Consider the following 19,404-nt stretch of genomic DNA (forward strand, 5'->3'; position numbering starts at 1 on the left):
ATATTGGGCATCATCACTAATGACAATCCTTGAATCCAAGCACATTGACTAGAGTGGATCCAGGCAGGAGCAGACACAAATATATACTAAAAATAGTACCTGAACGCCCACACACGAAACCACTGACCCCCAACAACCTGACATGAAAGCACAGCTATGTCCAGAAAATCCAGAATGAATATCCACAGTAAGGGACAGAGAACGAGTGAGTTGCAGAATCCCACATTCAGCTAGCGGCATTTTAATGACGTAGTCAGCAAAAGAGAACAAAATAACACTACTATAAATTACCACTCTGTTATTATTGTAAGTGACAGCATAATCAATGAAAAGACAACGTGTGGCCAAAATAATTGTTTGTAATTTTTTTAAAAGTGCTTATTCATAGTGGGGAGGAAATAAATACAGTGAATTGTATTTGTAGAACTGTAGTTGGAAGGGACCCACTGCAACATAGGAATCGAACCCACAACACTGTGATTAAGAGTCTCCTGCTCTACCAACAGAGCTATGGCCCATGTAGGGTGTGGTTGTGGGGTGTCCTCACATAGCACAGTGACCTTGATTTGACTTTCAAAGTTCTGAAAATGAGAAATACTACCACATCTGAACCCTGTTCTTCTGCCTCCTGGTTTCCAGTCAGAGCCAATTCATAGTACCCTTGATGTGTCATGAAGGACATGAGGGCCAAGTGGAAGCATATTGTAGCTGTGTCCCAGTCAAAGCAGCTGTTTAATTCCCTTGCTGCTTGCCCACAATATCATCTGGAATACCTTAGGAAGGGTAGGGAAAACTATGACTTGTCACCAGCTGGACAGTCTCCACCCACAGAAACCTGTCTTTATGTTGTGATCACCATCTGAGGTCCTGCTCAGTGTTGCTCTGCTTTCTTTTGGGCCACATCGGCAAGGCCGGGGGCGTGTGTGTGGGCTATTGTTATCTGGAAGGGCACTTTGGTGTTGCTAACACAGTGGTTTGATTTCACCACTGGAGGTGCACTCCACTGAGACAGATGGATGCCAACAATCTGAGATAAACCAGGCTGGGGAAACTCAATGAATGAATCATAGAATTGGAAGGGACCACAAGTGCCATCTAGTCCAACCCCCTGCAATGCAGGAGTCTTTGGCCTAATGTGGGGCTCAATCACACAACTCTGAGATTAAGAGCTTCATGAGATTAAGAGCTTCATGCTCTTAGCAACTGAGTTATCCTCCAAACTGCTGGACTCCAAACTTCCATCAGTCCCATCCAGTACAGTCAATAATTTACAGTCTCTATCCCTTCTAAAGTGAAAGAAGTTGAAGCTAGTTTAGCTTTCACCTCCTCTTCCTGTAAAGGAACACAGCAGAGCCAGTATCATCTTGCTTAGGACGGATAAGTGAAAGATCAAAGGCACCGTAAGCTCTGGGATCACTCTGTCCCAGCCCCCTACGAATTATCGCATGTTTCCCTCAGATGAAGAGGTCCTTCTTTTCTTTAATTAGCTGTTGGATCCACAGGAGGTAGAGAAGCAAGCGAAATAACAAATCAGAGGAAAAAAGACTAGATCAAGGAAGTGAACCAGTAAGTTAGTGATACCTGCTACAGTCCTAGCACCTTAATCCACACTCCTTCACAAATGAATACTGCGCCAAAAGGATACGCCACATTTTTACAAGAAACTCTATCCTGCATTTGCCCGTAGACCTTTTAGTTTCCGATCCTTTCTGCAGGCACATTTTCCTTACATACCATGGCACAGATGGGTGATATTTTCATGCTGCAATGGTTATTGGGTTTTAATGTTACTTAGTGACAACTTTACAACATTTGTACAGTCACCTGTTCAAGCCCCCTGCTGTTTGATGCACTAAGGATTAAGCTTTAAAACTCTTAAATGAGCTTTAAAAGTGCCTGAAAAGGTTACACTGGTATTTTGCAAACTGAGTGTGCACATTAGCTACTGTTTTGAGAGGTTCTTCCTTTGTAGACTTTTTTTTTTTTAAAGAATGTCCTCCTATTGAATTACTTCCTTTTCTAAGCTTTCAAACAATTGCGTACCAGTAGTTTTATCACAGCAGGCCAGTCTACGGCTCCTGCCACAACCACAGATTTTTGTTTCATTTGCGCTCCCCCCCCCCATCTTTCAGGCTTGACTATCTTTGGGACCTTTCTGACTTAGATGCAGCTAAACACCTGGCTGCATAGATCTCGTGTTCCTGCTGCCTTTGTTCCTATGGACCTACAGTGATCTCATACACATATTTGACATTCCAGTCTTGGCTGACTTTGTGTTGCCAACACCACAGTGTGAGAGGTAACAAATGAATTAGAAGCAAAAGCCTCAATGGATGCAAATTAATATCCAGATATTTGTTAGAGGAAACCAGTGCTGTGCCATCTTTCAACTGAAGCAAGAAGAAACTGCATGATGCATTTAGAGTCAGTGTGTGCCTTGGCAAGAGAGAAACCAAAGAAAGGATCCCAATGGATCAGCTGCATTGGAAATGTTAATTGCTCTATACTGCATTGCATTGTAGCTTGTATTCTAGGGCTGCCATATGTCTGGACATTACCAGGATTTCAAAAAAAGCTCAACAACCTGTGGACTTTTGGGGTGTCCTGGTTCTTACTTTTTGAAACATTGTATTATATGTAGGTTTCCAGTTTCATTTATATTCCCTATTTGTTATTTTGTAATCTGTTTAGAGACTTAATATTAAGTAGTATGTAAAATATAAAATAAATAAATAGACAGACAGCTTTCACCCACCAGATCACATATTTGCCTTTTAATCTGCTCCCCCCCTCTGCTTTGTCTTTAGAAGTTCTCAAAACTCAATGTTTCATACACACTCTCTCACACACTTGCTTTGCTCTGCTTTACTTTCTTAGACCCTCTATTCATGTATTTTACTCCCCTTCCCCGCAATCAAACCATGGTTGCTCTCATTCCCCCAACGATCGTAGGCTGTCCCTTCAGGACCCTAATTATCTCTTTGCTTGGTTATTTACAATTAAATGGGAAGAAACTTGTTTCTTTGCTGCTTTCACAGTTGTTTGCTATAACCACTCAGCCTGCCCTGATGGGATCTTTGCTATGCACTCAATAATGTTTCAGCTAATTCTTAGGCTACTACAGAAGACTAACTTTTGCTCTGGCTGTGATAATTGTGTCTTCAGATCAACTGATTTCCAGCATGTTGGGGGGGGGGTCTTCTGCTCATAATAATTGCTGGGGGTCAAGTTCCTTAATCTCTAGGGTTAGCAAAGCAGTTGAACATGATGTGAACTGATGTGACAGCACTGGGATAACAGTGATACCAATTTTATGTACAGTGGTACCTCGGGTTACATACGCTTCAGATTACATACGCTTCAGGTTACAGACTCCGCTAACCCAGAAATAGTACCTCGGGTTAAGAACTTTGCTTCAGGATGAGAACAGAAATCGTGCTCCGGAGGCGCGGCAGCAGCAGGAGGCCCCATTAGCTAAAGTGGTGCTTCAGGTTAAGAACAGTTTCAGGTTAAGAACGGACCTCCGGAACGAATTAAGTACTTAACCCGAGGTACCACTGTACTAGATGATGTACAGTGTACCATTAATCTTCACAGAATGGGCCTGGCATTGCAGTTGTATCCATTCACATCTCCTTCTGCTAGCATGGCCCTTAAAAAAATTCAGTATTTTACAACCCCATTTTTAAAAACAGACTGTAAATCTGATATGTGAGGGATGTGTGCCACTTATTTCTATTAATAACAAAGCTTCCAGTTTCTCATTATTATGGAAACCTGGTTAAGGGTGACATATATGATGCTTTAAGTAATTATGACAGCTCCTTCTTTCTAAAGAATAGCTGGTTTTCCTTAAAATGAATGTGCTGAGATTTGTGCTTTTAATTTTTTTAAGTATGATGTTCATGAGAATGACTCATTAGGAACATATATTCAGAAATAATGGGCAAAACTTCCCCAAGCTGTTAAGTCCAATTTTGTTTTAACATAGAGAAAGAATTGGTTATCATGAGCATTTAATGGGGACTCTAAACTTTACACTGCTCTCTCTCTCTTTGTTCTTGTGAGAGAGTTTGAAGGAGGAACTAGTGTCAGAGTCCCTTAACCCAAGCGTGATTACAGGGTGACCTCATCCAAAGAAGTTGGGAGTAGGGAATTCTGCTCCTACTTACAGGGCCATATCTAGAGAGCAGCACTGGGTGGCTATACTTAGCCTCCCTGGCACTTGCTGCAATCTTGTCCCCAGTGCTCTTTAAGCCATTAGGAATGGTCATTGCGGGATTTGGAGCACTGTGTCATCAGTATAGTGATGATATCCAGCTTCATTTCTCTATTAGCATATCCTGGACTCGTCTCTGGATGAAGTGGTAGGTTGGAGGAGGGAAAATAAACCAGAGACTGAATCCCGAAAAGGCAGAAGTCCTGTGGTTTGGTGGCTCCTGGGTCTGGGAATTTCATAGCTGCCCGCCCTCCATTTGAAGGAGCAAGTGTGCAGCTTGGGGTGCGGGTATGTGTGCGCACCCCTGAGGATGTTCTTAGATCTACCTTTCTCACTGGAGGCCCAAGTGGGTACAGCAACTACTTTTGGCTGGTTCTTCAGCTACAAATGTGTCCGGCCAGGGAGAGCCTCACCCCTTTGACTCATGCACAGGGAAACTCAAGGCTGGATGACTGTAATACATTCTCTTTGGGGCTGGCCTTATAGCTAGTGCAGCAGCTGCAGCTAGTGCAGAATGTTGCAGCTAGACTGCTTCCTGGAGCACCTTTTCATGTACATGCTAACATCTCTCTTACATGTGTTGCTATACCAGCTCCCAATATGCTGCTGAAGCTCTCAAGCTCTCGGGAGCAAGCTATTTTAAGGAAAATCTTCTCCCACATCATCTGACACCATCACTGAGGTCAGCTAGAGGCCCACATGGCTGTGCTGCTGCCTTGAAAGGTTCATCTTGCAATTACCAGGGATATGGCCTTTTCCATTGTGACACTCTCTCTGTGGAACCATCTCCCCTCTGAGTTATGGCAGGCACCCACATTAATCCCTGCTGCATATGGAGATTCAGGGGGGTTGGTTAATTTCTAACTTTTTCCCTAGTTCCAGGAATTTAGGGGAGTCTTGCTCCTCCCCCCAAACTTATAACAATATCAACATTTCTGATACCAAATTATTCCACTTCATAGAACTGACAAAGCCAGGGTTCAGTGTGTATGGAAATACTTGTGTTCTATATTAGGCAAAAGAGCCTAATATAAAAACTAAAAAAGTCAATTGCTCATAAGGTCCTTCATTTCTTTTTAAACAACCTATCCATGCAGATACATTTGGTGACATTGATTTGTTTGTTCTTAAGGGGTTTTTTTTTAGGGGGGGAAAGGTCACATTCACCATTTATAATCTCAGCAGAAGGGCCAGAGCTATCAATTCTCAGTTCTAATTCCCTATCTCATAACTGTCAGATTATGAAACTGCAAACTGTAAGCCTCAGGAGTTTACAGAAAAACATCTCCTTATTCTCTCCTGCCGCTTTAATCAGATGAATTAATAAAAGCAGGATTCAACATTTGCTATTCACTCCAATATTGAGGGGAGCGGGAGCGGAGGGAAATAGGACATTGGATTCTCTAATCTTTTCTTAAAAAGAAAAGAAAAAGAAGATAGCACACTGAAACCCAGAGTACTCACTTACCAATCACCTTTCTACCCCAGTCCTAGGTTTTTCCAGCTGTGACATCTTTTAAGCCCCTCTGAGTGCATCACATAATAACCTTCTATCTATAAGGCAACAGTCCTACTCTATTTTGCCTTGGTCAGACCACAACTGGAATACTGTGTCCAATTCTGGGCACCACAATTTAAGAAGGATGTTGCCAAGCTGGAACGTGTGCAGATGAGGGCAACCAAGGTGATCAAGGGTCTGGAAACCAAGCCTTATGAGGAGCGCTTGAATGAGCTGGGTATGTTTAGCCTGGAAAAGAGGAGACTGAGAGAAGGTATGATAGCCATCTTCAAAATATCTTAAAGGCTGTCACATGGAAGAGGGAGCAGGCTTGTTTTCTCCTGACTTGGAGGGTAGGATGTGAACCAATGGCTTCAAGTTACAAGAAAGCAGATTCCAACTAAACACACAGAAAAGCTTTCTGACAGTAAGAGCTGTCTGACAGTGGAACAGTCTCCCTCGGGAGGCTGTAGACTCTCCTTCCTTGGAGGCTTTTAAGCAGGTGTTGGATGGCTATTTGAGAGGGATGCTTTAGCTGAGATTCCTGCATTGCAAGGAGTTGGACTTGATGACCCTCTGAGTCCCTTACAACTCTACAGTTCTATGATTCTATATTCCTAGGGACACTGGTGCTACAGGTTCTACTGCCTAGCAGACCCACCTCTAATCAACTGCAACCTTTCCCCAGCCTGGTATGCTGAAAATGCTGTTGGATTCCAACTCCCAACAACCCTTCCCAGCATGACCAATGTCAGTTGAGAAGTGAGGGTTGCAATCCAACAACATCAGGAGGACCACATGCTCCCCACCCTTTCCTGGTGGCAAACTCTTTCCCATGGGTGTTCCCAAAGATAGTTTATTTTTTAATCACCATGAGAAAAGCACACCAGGCAACATAACTGCTTCTCTTGCATGCCCTTGGTGGGTTTTCTGTTATGGTAAGAGGGGTAATGGGAAGGGCAGAATAACTGCTAAGGTTGTCTCCCCATCACAGGAAGCAATACCTGAATTAGACAGAGATGACATTTCCCTCTGCGATTCAAACTATCAAAAATGAAGAATGTGAACTTTGCATCAACTTTTCTAGTTTCCCCTCCAGACTCCAAAGGAATGATCCACTTGGTACTATTATCAAAAGAATAACGAATTTCAAAAGCAATCCATCAATCCTTATTTCAGCTATGGAGACAAATTTTGAGTGAGGTCAAGAAAGGAAGGTCAAACAGCATGTGACAGATCCTAAGAGGACCTAAGTGTGCCTTCCCATTTAAGGCATAACGAAAACAAAGGTTAATCAGCCACATTGCATTAAGATTTCAGAAAACATGCTTGCTTGAAAGGACACATTTAGCACACCAAAGGGGCCTCAGCCACCATAATGTACATCCACTGATGCATTAATACACCAGGATGGCACTAGGATCTACAATTATACCTGCAGAATTTGGTTTGCAGCTACTATTCTGACACAAGGAGCTACAAAATGAGAAGTAAAGCAACTGCATTAAACAGTAAGTGGCTATGCCAATAGGGAAGGGGGAGCTAGAAAAGAAGAAAAATGAGCACATCTGAAGGACAGCTTGTTTAATAGATTCAATTATGTTCAGTACGTTCAATGCAACTTGCTTCCAAGGGGCAGAGCAATCTTAACCAAGGTGTGACTGAGCAGCATAGCCATTGCTGCATTTGCAACCCCACTGCTTATGCTGGCTGAGGCATAAGTCAGGAGCAGAGGAAACTCTGCTCAGTGCGAGAAGAGTCTGGAGTAGGTGCAGTCATCGGTCCTAATGCTGGATTGGGTGGAATGTCGTCAAGTGTCAGTCGTGTACCCAGCTCAGGATACATTGGATTCCAGGCCAGCAAAACCACTCCTCCTCTCCTGAATGCTCTGTTGGGGGGCTTTCCTTGGACTACTGTTGATGAGAATATAACCTGCAGGAACTCTACCTGCCCATACTTTCATTAGGTGGGATAGAGAGCTCCATATGGGAGGAGTGACACTGACATCACTAGGGGTAGAGTTCTTTATGAAGATGCCACCAGGTCGGTGATGTCTCTAACCCCGTTATGAGACTTTATTCCTTTTTTATATTATGTTGAAAAACATATTTAAAATTTCCCATGACCTCTGAAATTAAATGGAATGATAAGAATTTAGGACTCTGTATGGGAAGTGGGGGACAAAGTCAACCTGATGTTTCAGGGGGAAAGTTGGGTTTCACAGAACTAGAAGCCAAAGTATTTGATCGACCCTTTGACACTGAACAACACTGACACAGACCTATGGGAACTGGAGTATGTCTTAAATCAGCAACTGTACATAACAACCATGTACCACTTGCCAGTAAGAGAATGTAATCAGTGCTGGCTTTTTTATTTTGGACACATCAACTGTGCACCAAAGCAGACATATTTCTAAATAAAGGGCACCCCTACAATATGACTGACTGGAGCAAAATCATGTCTAAGTATCGGAATACACCATAACCCAAATTGCATGGGGAAGCCTGCATTAAAAAACAACAACAACTACCAAGCATGCAATTACAGTACTTATTTCACGAAACAGCTTGCATATTTCATGACATGTTGTTTGCAAGTTAGCTATTATAAAATCAAATGTAAATGATTTATTGAGGTAAGCAAATAGTCTTGTGGCGTTTGGAGAATTACTGTAAAAATGCAAAAAAAGAAAGAGAGCAAAGCATTGTAAAGACAGCTTCACTTGCTTACATCCTCAGACCAACAAGTGCCACTGAACTCCATTCACCAGTGTGCAGTTCTCCACACTAAGTAGCACAACCAGAAGTGCTCCCCCAAGATCTGCAGCTTTGTTGCCCTTGCAGAGCTTCATTTAACAACAGACCAGAACAAACACAGCTAAACAGAGCAAGGCATGAAAGCAAGAGGTCAGCATGAATCGATGCTGTGTGGTACGAAATCCCACTCAAGGCGCTAAGAGCAGAACCAGGATGGAGCTAATGAGGCCACCATTTGGGGTGCCTTGGCTGCAGGGAGAGTCTAACTATAACTACTAAAGTACAGAGGGCTCTGCTTACCTGCTCGTGATACTCAATCCCCATGCTGAGGGTATTGATCAGGATAGCTATCATGATCCCACGGCCAAAGTACTTGCTATCTACAATCTTCCGAAATGTCTCACAAACCACCTTCCAGAAGGCTAGGAATTTTAAGGTGTTTCTTCCCCGGGCTTTCCAACGCTGAGGGTCCCTCTGATCACTGTAGTGAGCGTCCTGAGTAAACTCATATACCCCGTCGCTGTCAGAATCTCCCACTTCATTGTCCACCAGCTCTGGATCGTTAGCCAAGGTCTTCATGCAGTATGGACAACTATCTGGGTTGCAAGTATTGTTGGGTTTCCCAGACTGGCTGGAAATCTTGCAGGAACTTTGACAAGCACCTGAAACAAGGACAAAAAAAAAAATACCCTCTGTTATTTCACTAAAAATCTTGGAAATCTCTTTCTGGAGCAGCCGAACAATGTCGGTATCCAACTGCAGTTTTGGTAAGTTCAATAATTTCACATCAGATGTATGAGGAGAACCTCTGCCCCGCTTGAGTGGTTATCTCCAACCAGCGCAAAAACAGTATGTGTGTATAACTTTTACCATGGCTAGAACAACATTTGAACCACAATTTTTGACTATCTACTGAACCTGAATCAAGACCCTTACTAAGAGAGCGATAAGAGGGAGGATATATTAGATTCTAAAAACCTGGTGATTTTTGATGCTAAGCATCAGCCTGCCCCCTACTTTCTCCAGCACTGTTGCCAGAAAGGTCAGCCCCAATTTAATGAGAAGAGAATTGAAGGGCACAAGTCAAAGAGAGCAAGAGGTGGGAGGATAGGAAAACACAGAAGTGGGACATCAAATGAGCCAGAGGGGCCCTTTCAGGAATAGCTTAAACAGTCTCTGTTGAGAAAACTAGATCAAGTGCCGCATATATGCTGCAACTGAAAAAGGAGCTACATTCCAGTTTCTCCTTCCTCTTCCATAGCTTCTAGAACTCGCTGCCAGGTATGAGATCCCAAGGGACCTTGTTTCCCTGTCATTCCCTCCCCAGCAATTGTCAGCCAATGATTTGGAGGGCTGTGACATAAGTTAAGTTCTGCTAGATATTACAGGTAGGGGAACTACCAGACACAATTTCACTTGCAGGCAATGTGTTTGCTGTCACTTCTGCTTACATCCCGGGGTTCCGCCACTAGTGAGGAAACATGCACCAGCCAGTAAGCTATTATAATGAATGCAGGCAAGGTTTTATTTGAAAGAAGCTTTGTGCAGATATTAGGCCTGTTCTGCTGCTTCTTTAAAAATCTCCATCGGTCAGAATTCAGAAGCAACTCATGCAACACATAGCAAGAGACCCATGAATGGCTACCATCCTACCTATGGGGATGCTTTAGGTGTCTCAGCCTGATTCAGCACAAATAGCAGGATTACGTTGTAGAATTTAGGTATCACAGTGAAGTGTGTGCGTGCATGTGAGCTGCCAGAGATGATGGCCCAGTTTCAACTAACCCAGCGTGCTAGCAGAAGCCTGTGCAGGGGCTCACACTAACACAACAGGGCTCCCCTCCTCTCCTCCCCCCCCCCCATGCACCACCACACCTCCCCCAGATCTGGTCTGGAGGTTTGGGAGAACCTTGAGAAGAGAGCACAGGGCTAGGAGAAGGAAAGATCATCGCACCCGGCAAGCAGAATTCTTGCACTGATGTAACAATCATAAGAGTATGATGTTAAATTCCTCCCAGTGGTCTGGACACCATTTTCCCATAGGATCATTGTTTTTGAAAAGCATCTTCCAAAATACAATTCTGCAAGAGGAATCTGGAAACTCCTCAAAACGTTGAAACTTAAAAATGCTCTCCAACTTAATTTCTGTTGCGTTCTCTTCAAACAGAAGCTTCAGTGTTGTACATATAAACTGGGCAAGTATTTCTCTATGGAGCAAGACCTATGAGGTCAGAATTGTCAGCTCTCATCACTGCAACCCAACACCCTTCATAACAACACAGCATGCTCTATGTTTTGTGATATGCTGATTTAAGACGGCATTTCATTTTTCATACTCTGAAGCTGGGAGGAGGAGGTAAAGACACTAAAACATTTATGTGTTTATATATACAGGGTGAGTCCTTTAAAAGAGGCCCCATGGATACAGAGTACACATGTTCCACGGGGCCTCTTTTAAAAGACTCAGCCTGTATATAGCTATAGGACATGCACACACACACAGTTGACACAGTTTATCCTATTATATCTCACCTCCTTAAGCTCATGACCTAAGAACAGATAGGATACTTGGTGTGTGTGTGTGTGTGTGTGTGTGTGTGTGTGTGTGTATAATATCCTCTGAATTTCTTCACCTTATCACCTATACAAAAGAAGAAAATCCATGATACTGTTCATTTCCACACCCTAATTTATTGGAAGGACAGATCCTGAAGCTGAGGCTCCAATACTCTGGCCACCTCATGAGGAGAGAAGACTCCCTGGAAAAGACCCTGATGTTGGGAAAGATTGAGGGCACAAGGAGAAGGACAGAGGTTGAGATGGTTGGACAGTGTTATCGAAGCTACTAATATGAGTTTGACAGAACTGCAGGAGGCAGTGGAAGACAGGCGTGCTCTGGTCCATGGGGTCATGAAGAGTCGGACACGACTAAACAACTAAACAATAACAATTGCTAAGCCACGAATGTCTGCTAACTAACTTTGAAGATGAAAAAAAAAGAGAGAAAAGAATGAGTGACAGCTGTCCACTGCCAAGAGTTCACAGTCACCTCATTACACATTTGGCTATTAAGTTAAAACAAAAAGCAATCAGCTCTTCTGGCACCTGGAATATTAGGAGCTGTAATTAGAGACAAGCACTGCAGCCAGCAAGCTGCTTGGGTGTTCCTGCTGTTTGCTGATACTTCAACATTAACAACTTCCCCCTAAACATATCATTCTCAAATCATTTCTCGCAATGGCTGAGGCCAGCTGACAGATGGTACCCCACCAGACGACAAGGATACAAAGAGTCTCCCGTTTGTGCTGGCTATGGTGGAATGAAGAGTTTGTCTCCAGAATGCACCTCTGACCCAGTTTTTTTGTTTGTTTGTGATAGTCACTTTAATTTTTTTCCCTTTTTACCAAATGGAGCTGTAATGTCTCTCTCATTTCGAAGCCAGCAGGGGAAACTCCCATGGCTGATATAAGTCAGATAATAAGATTTTGGCTACCTGGCCCTACACCGCATCACATCCAGACAGTTTTTCTTATGGATCTCTCTAACGGCAAACATCATGTTCTGCTCATGTGTTAAAGGGGAAAGCATAATACACATCTGCATATATACTCACAGGTGTGTGGCTGCCTACCAAAACACATCATGTTCAGATAGAGCAGCTCTTACAAGTTACATAATGTGCAGCCTGATCCTATGCATGCTTGTTTGAAAGCAAGTCCCACTGTGTTCAGTTGGGTTGGCTGCAGTGCACTCCCAGGTAAGTGTGCTTAAGACTGCAGCCTAAGAGGTCACCTTCCTAAGAAGTTAAGGAAGAATTACCAAGTCATTAGATTGTTCTTCACTGTTATGAAAGAAAATGGACATGGGCAGGAAACAAATGCAAAGACAAATTTACTTTCTGAGTACAAAGCCCTGAATATTTGCACATTTGCAATGACGTGCATCAGGGATCAGAAGCCTGTAGCCTACAGATGTTGTTGGACTCCAGTACCCATCGGTCCCAGCCAGCATACATACACGAACAAAGTTCTTTCTTTCCTCTCTCATTGCTTTTAGGCAACGGCAACTCTCAGAATGATGGAATGACTGCTCCAACGAAATAGGAGGCCTACCAGTCACCACCTTGACATAATGTGTCCTGCAGATGGAGAAAGTATGGAAACAGCACTTCTGTCTCTAACACATAGGCCCAGAGAAGGATGTTTAGAGCACTGGTCTTTAACTGGTGGCTTAGTGCCTGGTTTTAGGTGGGTCGTAACAGCAGCATGGTCCCCATACAAATATGTGGTTAAAAATTAATTAAGAAGGTCCTCAAATGAATATTTGGGTTAAAGGTGGGTCCCTCGTCTGAAAAGGCTGAAGACTGCTGACTTAGAGCAAGTGGGTCAGGTCTGGAATGCCTTCTTCATAACATTCATTTTTTTCTCCATCTTACTGGGGGGCACAGAACAGCCGACTTGCTATCAACACAAATTTGATTAAATGTTACATTGTTACAACCAATTTGAAAAAAATTAAGCTCTATCTTTTCATTCTCTGCCCCCATTTCATGTTTTCCAGTGGGGGCAGGTTGGGAGGAGGTAATCGACACACCCAAAACGAATTATTTCCAATGAACAGGTTTTGTTAGATCCTTATAAACTAACTTATGTCTTAGTTCTGAACTGAAGACAACCCGAATCATCCCAAATCTCACCTGACCCTAATCAATGGCAGCCCTGCCTGAAAAGGTAAGTCAGGGATGAACAGCGGCTCTGCCTTCCATTTAAGTGGCATCTTAGTGGCTGACACCCTACCCAAACACTTACCAGTGCTCTGTGTCTCCAGTAGCTTCTGCATTGGACTATAGGGTCCTGGGGGGATATTAAGGTTCATCAGGGTGCTGGCCCCAGGGTTCAACGTGGGCTCTGCTAAACCTTTTTCTTTCAGCAGTTCATGGGAGTTACTTGGGTGTACAGTAGGGTAGACCTTGCTGCCAACCACAGTCCTGGGAAGCACCTCTGGCCCCGGTAAGCTGAGACCAGGCTGAGGCGGGAGAGATGATCTGCAGCGAATGGGCTCAAAATGACAGTCTGCATGGTAGATGCTGTGAACGGACTCAGCGTTGCTGGCAGTGGGGTGAGGATTGGCTGTTGGAGGGAGCATCAGCCTATTTGCACCATTGTGAAGCGAGCTGGTTTCGACGTCGCTGATTTCAGGGCTGGCGCGCGGTGCCTGAAGGCTTCCGTTGCCCAGGTGATAGTGGTGGTGGTGGTGATGGTGGTGGTGAATGAGATGATGCACCGAGGACCTTTTCCGCGGCCGGTGTTTGCACGGCTGCCGCTCTGCACTGCTCTTGCTACCCGGGCTGGAGAGAAAGCCCATCCTCACCCCTGTGGTTCGGTAGACCTCCACCAGTTGCTTGCTGGCCTTACGGAGGACGTAGACGAGATATTTGAGGAGTTCGTCATAGCAGCTCCCTGGCTCTGAGAAGCTGGCCAGAGTGCTAGCATTGGAGAGGTAGCGGATTCGCTGCTCCTTCATCAGCTGGCTCTCCCGCTGCTTGGTCTCCGAGAACTGAGTTGCTATGACCACTAAGCAGAGGTTTATCATGAAGAAAGAGCCCACCTGTAAGGGAAGGAGGGGTGTGTCAGTATTCCTACACCCAGGGAGGAAGCCTGAAGCAAGTGTATCTGAGAGAGAACCAGTCATTAAAAAAAAATCTTCAAAACTAGAGCTGAGCCAGCATTTCTCCGAAGACTCCCTCCCCCCTGCCTCCCCCGGAACATTTCTAAGATATTTTCTTTTTCTGAACCCCCTAGTAAAAGAGAACCACTTCATGGAATTTCCCACCACCATTTATTTAGGTAGCATCCACTATTCCTACGTCCACCACCCCAGCAAACCACCACCATTGCCCTGATACAACACTAGGTCATGTGGTCCAATATGGTTGGTGATGCTGCCACTAGCAGTGGCAGAGCCAGTGCTAATGGGAAACCCCAAGAAACTGTTGGAAAACTTGTCACCTTGGCAAAATGGTCCCCTTCTCTCTCCCCCCCCCCATCAGTATGCAAATAGTGGGAAATTTCAAGCGGCACTCTGCTCACAGTTCTATTCAAAACCAATTTAAAAAGACCAAACAAGTATTATCTCATCACACGATGAAAAACAAAACTCTGACACCAAATCTCTTAATCGTCTGCCCTCAATACTATGGTCTGAAGGCACAGGATAATCTGGTGTGTGGTCTGGTCATAAGTTCCTGGAAGGAAAGCTTACTGGGAATAACAAGGGGACAAATTATAGGGTTGGATCCAGATTTAAGTTGATTCCCTTTGATTTCAATGGGAGTTGAAGTCATGAATAACTGGTCCCATTGACTAACTGGTTCCTGCCTCCATGACTGCCTGCTCATTTGCTTCCCCACACTGCTTCTGGGTCCAGACCGCTCCATTACACGGAGGAGAGGTCAAGGCAAGTGGAGGTTGCTCCTCCTTCTCTTCCCTCTTGTAACTGCTCCTACGCTTGGTGAGGGCAGGTGAACAGAGGATAGTGACACCAGAACGCAGACACAGGGTGAAGGTGTTGCAGGGGCCATCAGGGAGCCCTTTGCTAGGCTACAGGCCTTGGCAACTGCCCAATAATGCCAACTCCTGACACCGATCCAAGCTGTCTCCTTTTGTAAGTCTACAGCTCTGTTATCCAGAGGTGGTGTGCTTATGTATACGAAACTACACTGATGTTCTCAGCCTCAGGAGTCACTCAGGAAGTGCACCTGTGTCTAAAAATCACAATATGGGAAGTAGCTGACAACAAAGGCTAGTGTCATGTAATACAAAACATAGCCCCAAACCCCGTCCCAGTCAAGAGCAGTCATCATCACATTCTGTGTGTGACTCACACGGGGTGGATATTCCCTGCCCTGTTCTTTTCTTTCCTTCCACCTCAAAGACTCTCAAGCTTCCTCACCGCAGGGACACCCACTCCTCAGTTCCGCAGATGACACAAAGAGCTCAAAGCAGAAGGGAGATTTATTGTGACTTAGAAGGGTTTCTCTAATTTTTGCTTCCCGGTAGTCAGAGCTTACTTATTATCACAATTAAGTAGCATTTCTTTCTCCCATGCATTTACTTTTCAGGACAGATTTTTCCCTCGCAGAGAGGATTGGCAGCTTTGCAAACAGATCTCCCGCTTTGTTAACTGGAATTGCGGAGAGGCTGTAACCCAACAACAGCAGCTGTCTGCAGCAAAAGATTGGATATTTTACTCTGAAACAGTCTTTTCATCAGGCTGCATTTTCAGGAGATCATGATCATCATTCAGCTTTGAAAAGGACCTAGTAACTAGCCTCCTCTCCTGGCTACTGTATACCTTCAGATATATGATCCATGCATGTCACCTGAGCAGTAAGAAGATGCTGATTCATTTTCCCTTTCATTGCCATCAAGGGGGAAAGTAAACATACAATCTGTTCATACCCCCACATGCTTATGAGACTGCAAGTCAGTGCACCTTTCAGCCATTTAGGTATGATTAAATATTCATCTCAGCCTAAGGAATCTAGAATGATCTTAGCAAGCTGACCTCTAAGTGTGTTTATAGTGCCCAAGACCCAAGTCACTCTGTTTCTGATCAAAACAGAACAAATTGTTCTGGGGTTTATAAACATATAAATGTTCTTTATCCATGTGTGCTATCACCTGTAATACTATGGGGTGTATCTGTGTATCTGGGGCACCGCCCAGCTAAAGTTCAGCATTTTTCTGTTCCACTGATTTCAACGCGAGTTAAACATGTGCTAACTCCTGTCACTGAAATCATATGACAAAAGTACTTAGCCTTGGCTGAATCATGTAAATAATGTTTATGCTGTCCTCAGATGTTGCAAAATGCCTTTTGAAGCAGAATGCCATGTGTATGCTATGCTCCAAATCAACAAACACCTCATGCCTCATTGCTTTCCATTACTTTCTTCTTACTACCCGTAGACCTTCACTATCACTTTAGTCAGTCGGTGCTCTCATTTGCCACATCTCTCTCTTGTACACACAAGAGCCACAGGGAGGAAAGTTAGAACGCATCCTTTGCTAATGGGCTACCATCTCTCTCAGGCTCCGCTTATAACTCTCCTTTCCTCTGTCGCCCCCCCCCCCCATGTTTCTTTCCCTTATAACTCTTGAGTGCAACACCTCTGGCTGCCATGAAGACTAGAGAGATAACTCACAATGATCAGGAGAATGAAATATATGAAGTTGTAGAACGAATGAGCATCCATGACAAAGTACATAATATCTACCCAGCCCTCCAGAGTGATGACCTGTAGGCAAGAGAAAAGGAAAAGGAAAGCATCAGTTAGCTTGTACCAGCGGATGCAGGACTCTCAAGGATAGGAAGCATGGGCAATCATCTATGGATGTTCAAGAAAATACACCAGTGCTATTACTTATACTAGGTCATCTGTCAGATCTTTTAACACAAAGGCTATGAAATCACTAAAGAATGACAAAACCCCAAAGTAAAAAATCATTTCATACAAGTGTCGACCCCATGCTTGATAGAACTGAAGAATAACAACTGGCGATTCTCAACCACAAATTAATATTCTTTGCATATAAAAAATTACTTCGGGGCAAGAGTAAAGGTTGACCTAGCTTTCCCTGTCACTGAAGGATAGCCTGTTGATACAGCAAGCTTGGAGTCAGATGAGTCCCTTTGTTCACCTGAAATATTGCAATCCATGCATATCCAATGTTATCGAAATTGATTGCTCCTTTGAAAGGGTTGTGCTCCCCTGCAGAGCAGTTTGTGTAATACTGGTTCCAGTTGACACAAGAGGTGTTCGTGGTGTCGTTGTAGGAATAATAGTCCAAGGTGCATTGCAGACCTTCTTCCCTCCTTGTTGGGATGTCGCGACAGTAACGCATCCCATTCTCTCGAGGCTGAGAGCAGATAAAAGGGCTTTCATCTTCATTCTCTGTCTGGTAGTAGGGTTCCACCTCGATTGTGTACGGGCTTAAAGGAAACAGAAAAGTGCAGGTTAAATACCCAGTATCAGCCTCTGGGTGTGTGTGTGTGTGTGTGTGTGTGTGTGTGTGTGTAGGGAAATGAAGGAAACCTATTTCTATATAACTGAGGGATGCATAGTGGTGTTAAAGGGCAACAGACTGGAAAATGTAAGAGGAAAGTACTCATTCACAAAGTTAACAGGGTAACCTGTGGAACTCATGGCCCTAAGATGTTACAAGGGTGAATAGGATAATTGGGTTCAGAAAAAGCCTTTACACAAATTAATTGAGGGTTAGGGCATTTTGACTGTCTGGGAGTACAATTTCATTTTTCCAGATGTCTTTAAACTGTGGATATTTTGAAGTTCATAATGAATAGCATATCACTCCAAAATGGCTCTTTCTTGAACAATTTCATCTAAACTGCTGGGGATCAGCTATCAGAGACTGGGATGGATGGTTGAAATTTTCTGATTCTAGTACATCCATTATTATGCCCTTGTGGACTGCATACAGCAACTGAAGTTATTTGAGGGAAACCAAAATAATAATAATAAAAAATCTGGTTTGCATAATTATTGAAATACTGTACAGTATTTAAGTAAGAGCGAAAAATGCTCAAAGTCATGACCATTAGTAATCTAGCCTTAAGTGCTCAGGATAAACATTAGTCAAGATGGTCATGAACTTCTCTTACCATCCCAGTAGCAAAGGTAGGGAAGAGAGGGTGCAAGAAAGCAGGCAACAGCCTGGTCTATCTAAGCTTGCTTTTAACGAGTTTACATTTTAAAATCTTGTGTGTTCTATTGGCTCAACAGCTTGCAGCTTTCAAACTAGTATTGCCCTTAAAAATAAAGAAATAGATTTGTTTATACCTTGTCCATTTTTTTCAGTCAACTAATGCCCTCCCACCCCAACCTCCCAGGATTGGGTTAGGTAAATAATGGGCTTTATAATGTGATATATTGATGTCTTCCCACCCCACTCTCAATATTTTCATTGTGCATTCTCAAATGTCAATTTAGATGAATAATGGTATTAAAAAAGGACTGACTAGGCAGGCGTTTTTCAGACTAGAGGTAGATGGTGAAAAACCCTTACTGGGATTCAGAATATCTTTTAAAAAATGCTACTGTTGCTTTCTAAATACTTCCCTTCACATGGCAGGCACCACTTGCGTTTCTGGCATTAGAAATGAACATTACTTCAGAAGATGCCACTGGTATAATAAGCCAATTCAATGCATTCGCCCTGATATGGAAAGGGAAGTAAGTGCTGACTTGTTGGGAATTAGCATACTCCTGCCTCAATAAATGGCTACTTCGCTGATGCCACAAGGACTCATTGCAAAAAGCTGGTGGAGCTATATTTAAGGCGAGTTCAGCCCGGTTAATTCCTGAAGTATTGCTTTTAATGCCACTGGAAGCTAAGCTGAAATCCTGGCATTCTGGTTCAATTAAACTCAGACCAGTAGCTGCTGTGTTGGATATACCCAGAATTGATCAGCAATTCATTTACTTTATTGCCAATTTACCTAGAGGGATTTTGCATGTTAATGAAATCCCAGCTCCCTTTGATAGAGGGAGTGGAAGCAAAAAAACAACAACAAAAAACGACAGAAGACTTGCACAAGTTTGGGAACCAGGAAAACACATGCGTACACACATGTATACACCTAACTTCTGCACTATTTTGAGAGCCACTTCTGATCCAGCTTAACGCTGCTCACGTCTTAAAAACGTAACTGGGGAATAGACTGGAAAGTTCATCTCCATAACACCTGGAAAATTCTGGACTTCCTGTACATTATCAGTAGAATGTTGTGTTCAAACCTGCTTAGACTGTTCAAAAGTTACCAATATGCACTACATCTTCCCCACTCCACCCCACTTCTCCTTGCTTGAAAACAGCCTTGAGATTCACTACGGAAATCATCAAACC

At 43.6% G+C, this 19,404-nt stretch overlaps 1 protein-coding gene across 13 annotated transcripts in view; it reads right to left on the minus strand.

Moving 5' to 3' along the window:
* The window catches only part of CACNA1G (calcium voltage-gated channel subunit alpha1 G), a 327,715-nt gene that overhangs the window by 119,871 nt on the left and 188,440 nt on the right, over positions 1-19,404 (minus strand). For all 13 annotated transcript variants that reach the window (XM_080993532.1, XM_080993526.1, XM_080993530.1 and 10 more), the window contains exons 6-9: positions 17,179-17,470; positions 16,683-16,775; positions 13,285-14,083; positions 8,777-9,138 (exon numbers count right to left, since the gene is read on the minus strand). In XM_080993532.1, coding sequence (XP_080849658.1) covers positions 8,777-9,138; positions 13,285-14,083; positions 16,683-16,775; positions 17,179-17,470 — 1,546 coding nt within the window. The remainder of the gene's footprint in view (positions 1-8,776; positions 9,139-13,284; positions 14,084-16,682; positions 16,776-17,178; positions 17,471-19,404) is intronic.

This window comes from Podarcis pityusensis (genome assembly GCF_964106645.2).
Source record: "Podarcis pityusensis genome assembly, chromosome: 2".
Lineage (NCBI taxonomy): Eukaryota > Metazoa > Chordata > Lepidosauria > Squamata > Lacertidae > Podarcis > Podarcis pityusensis.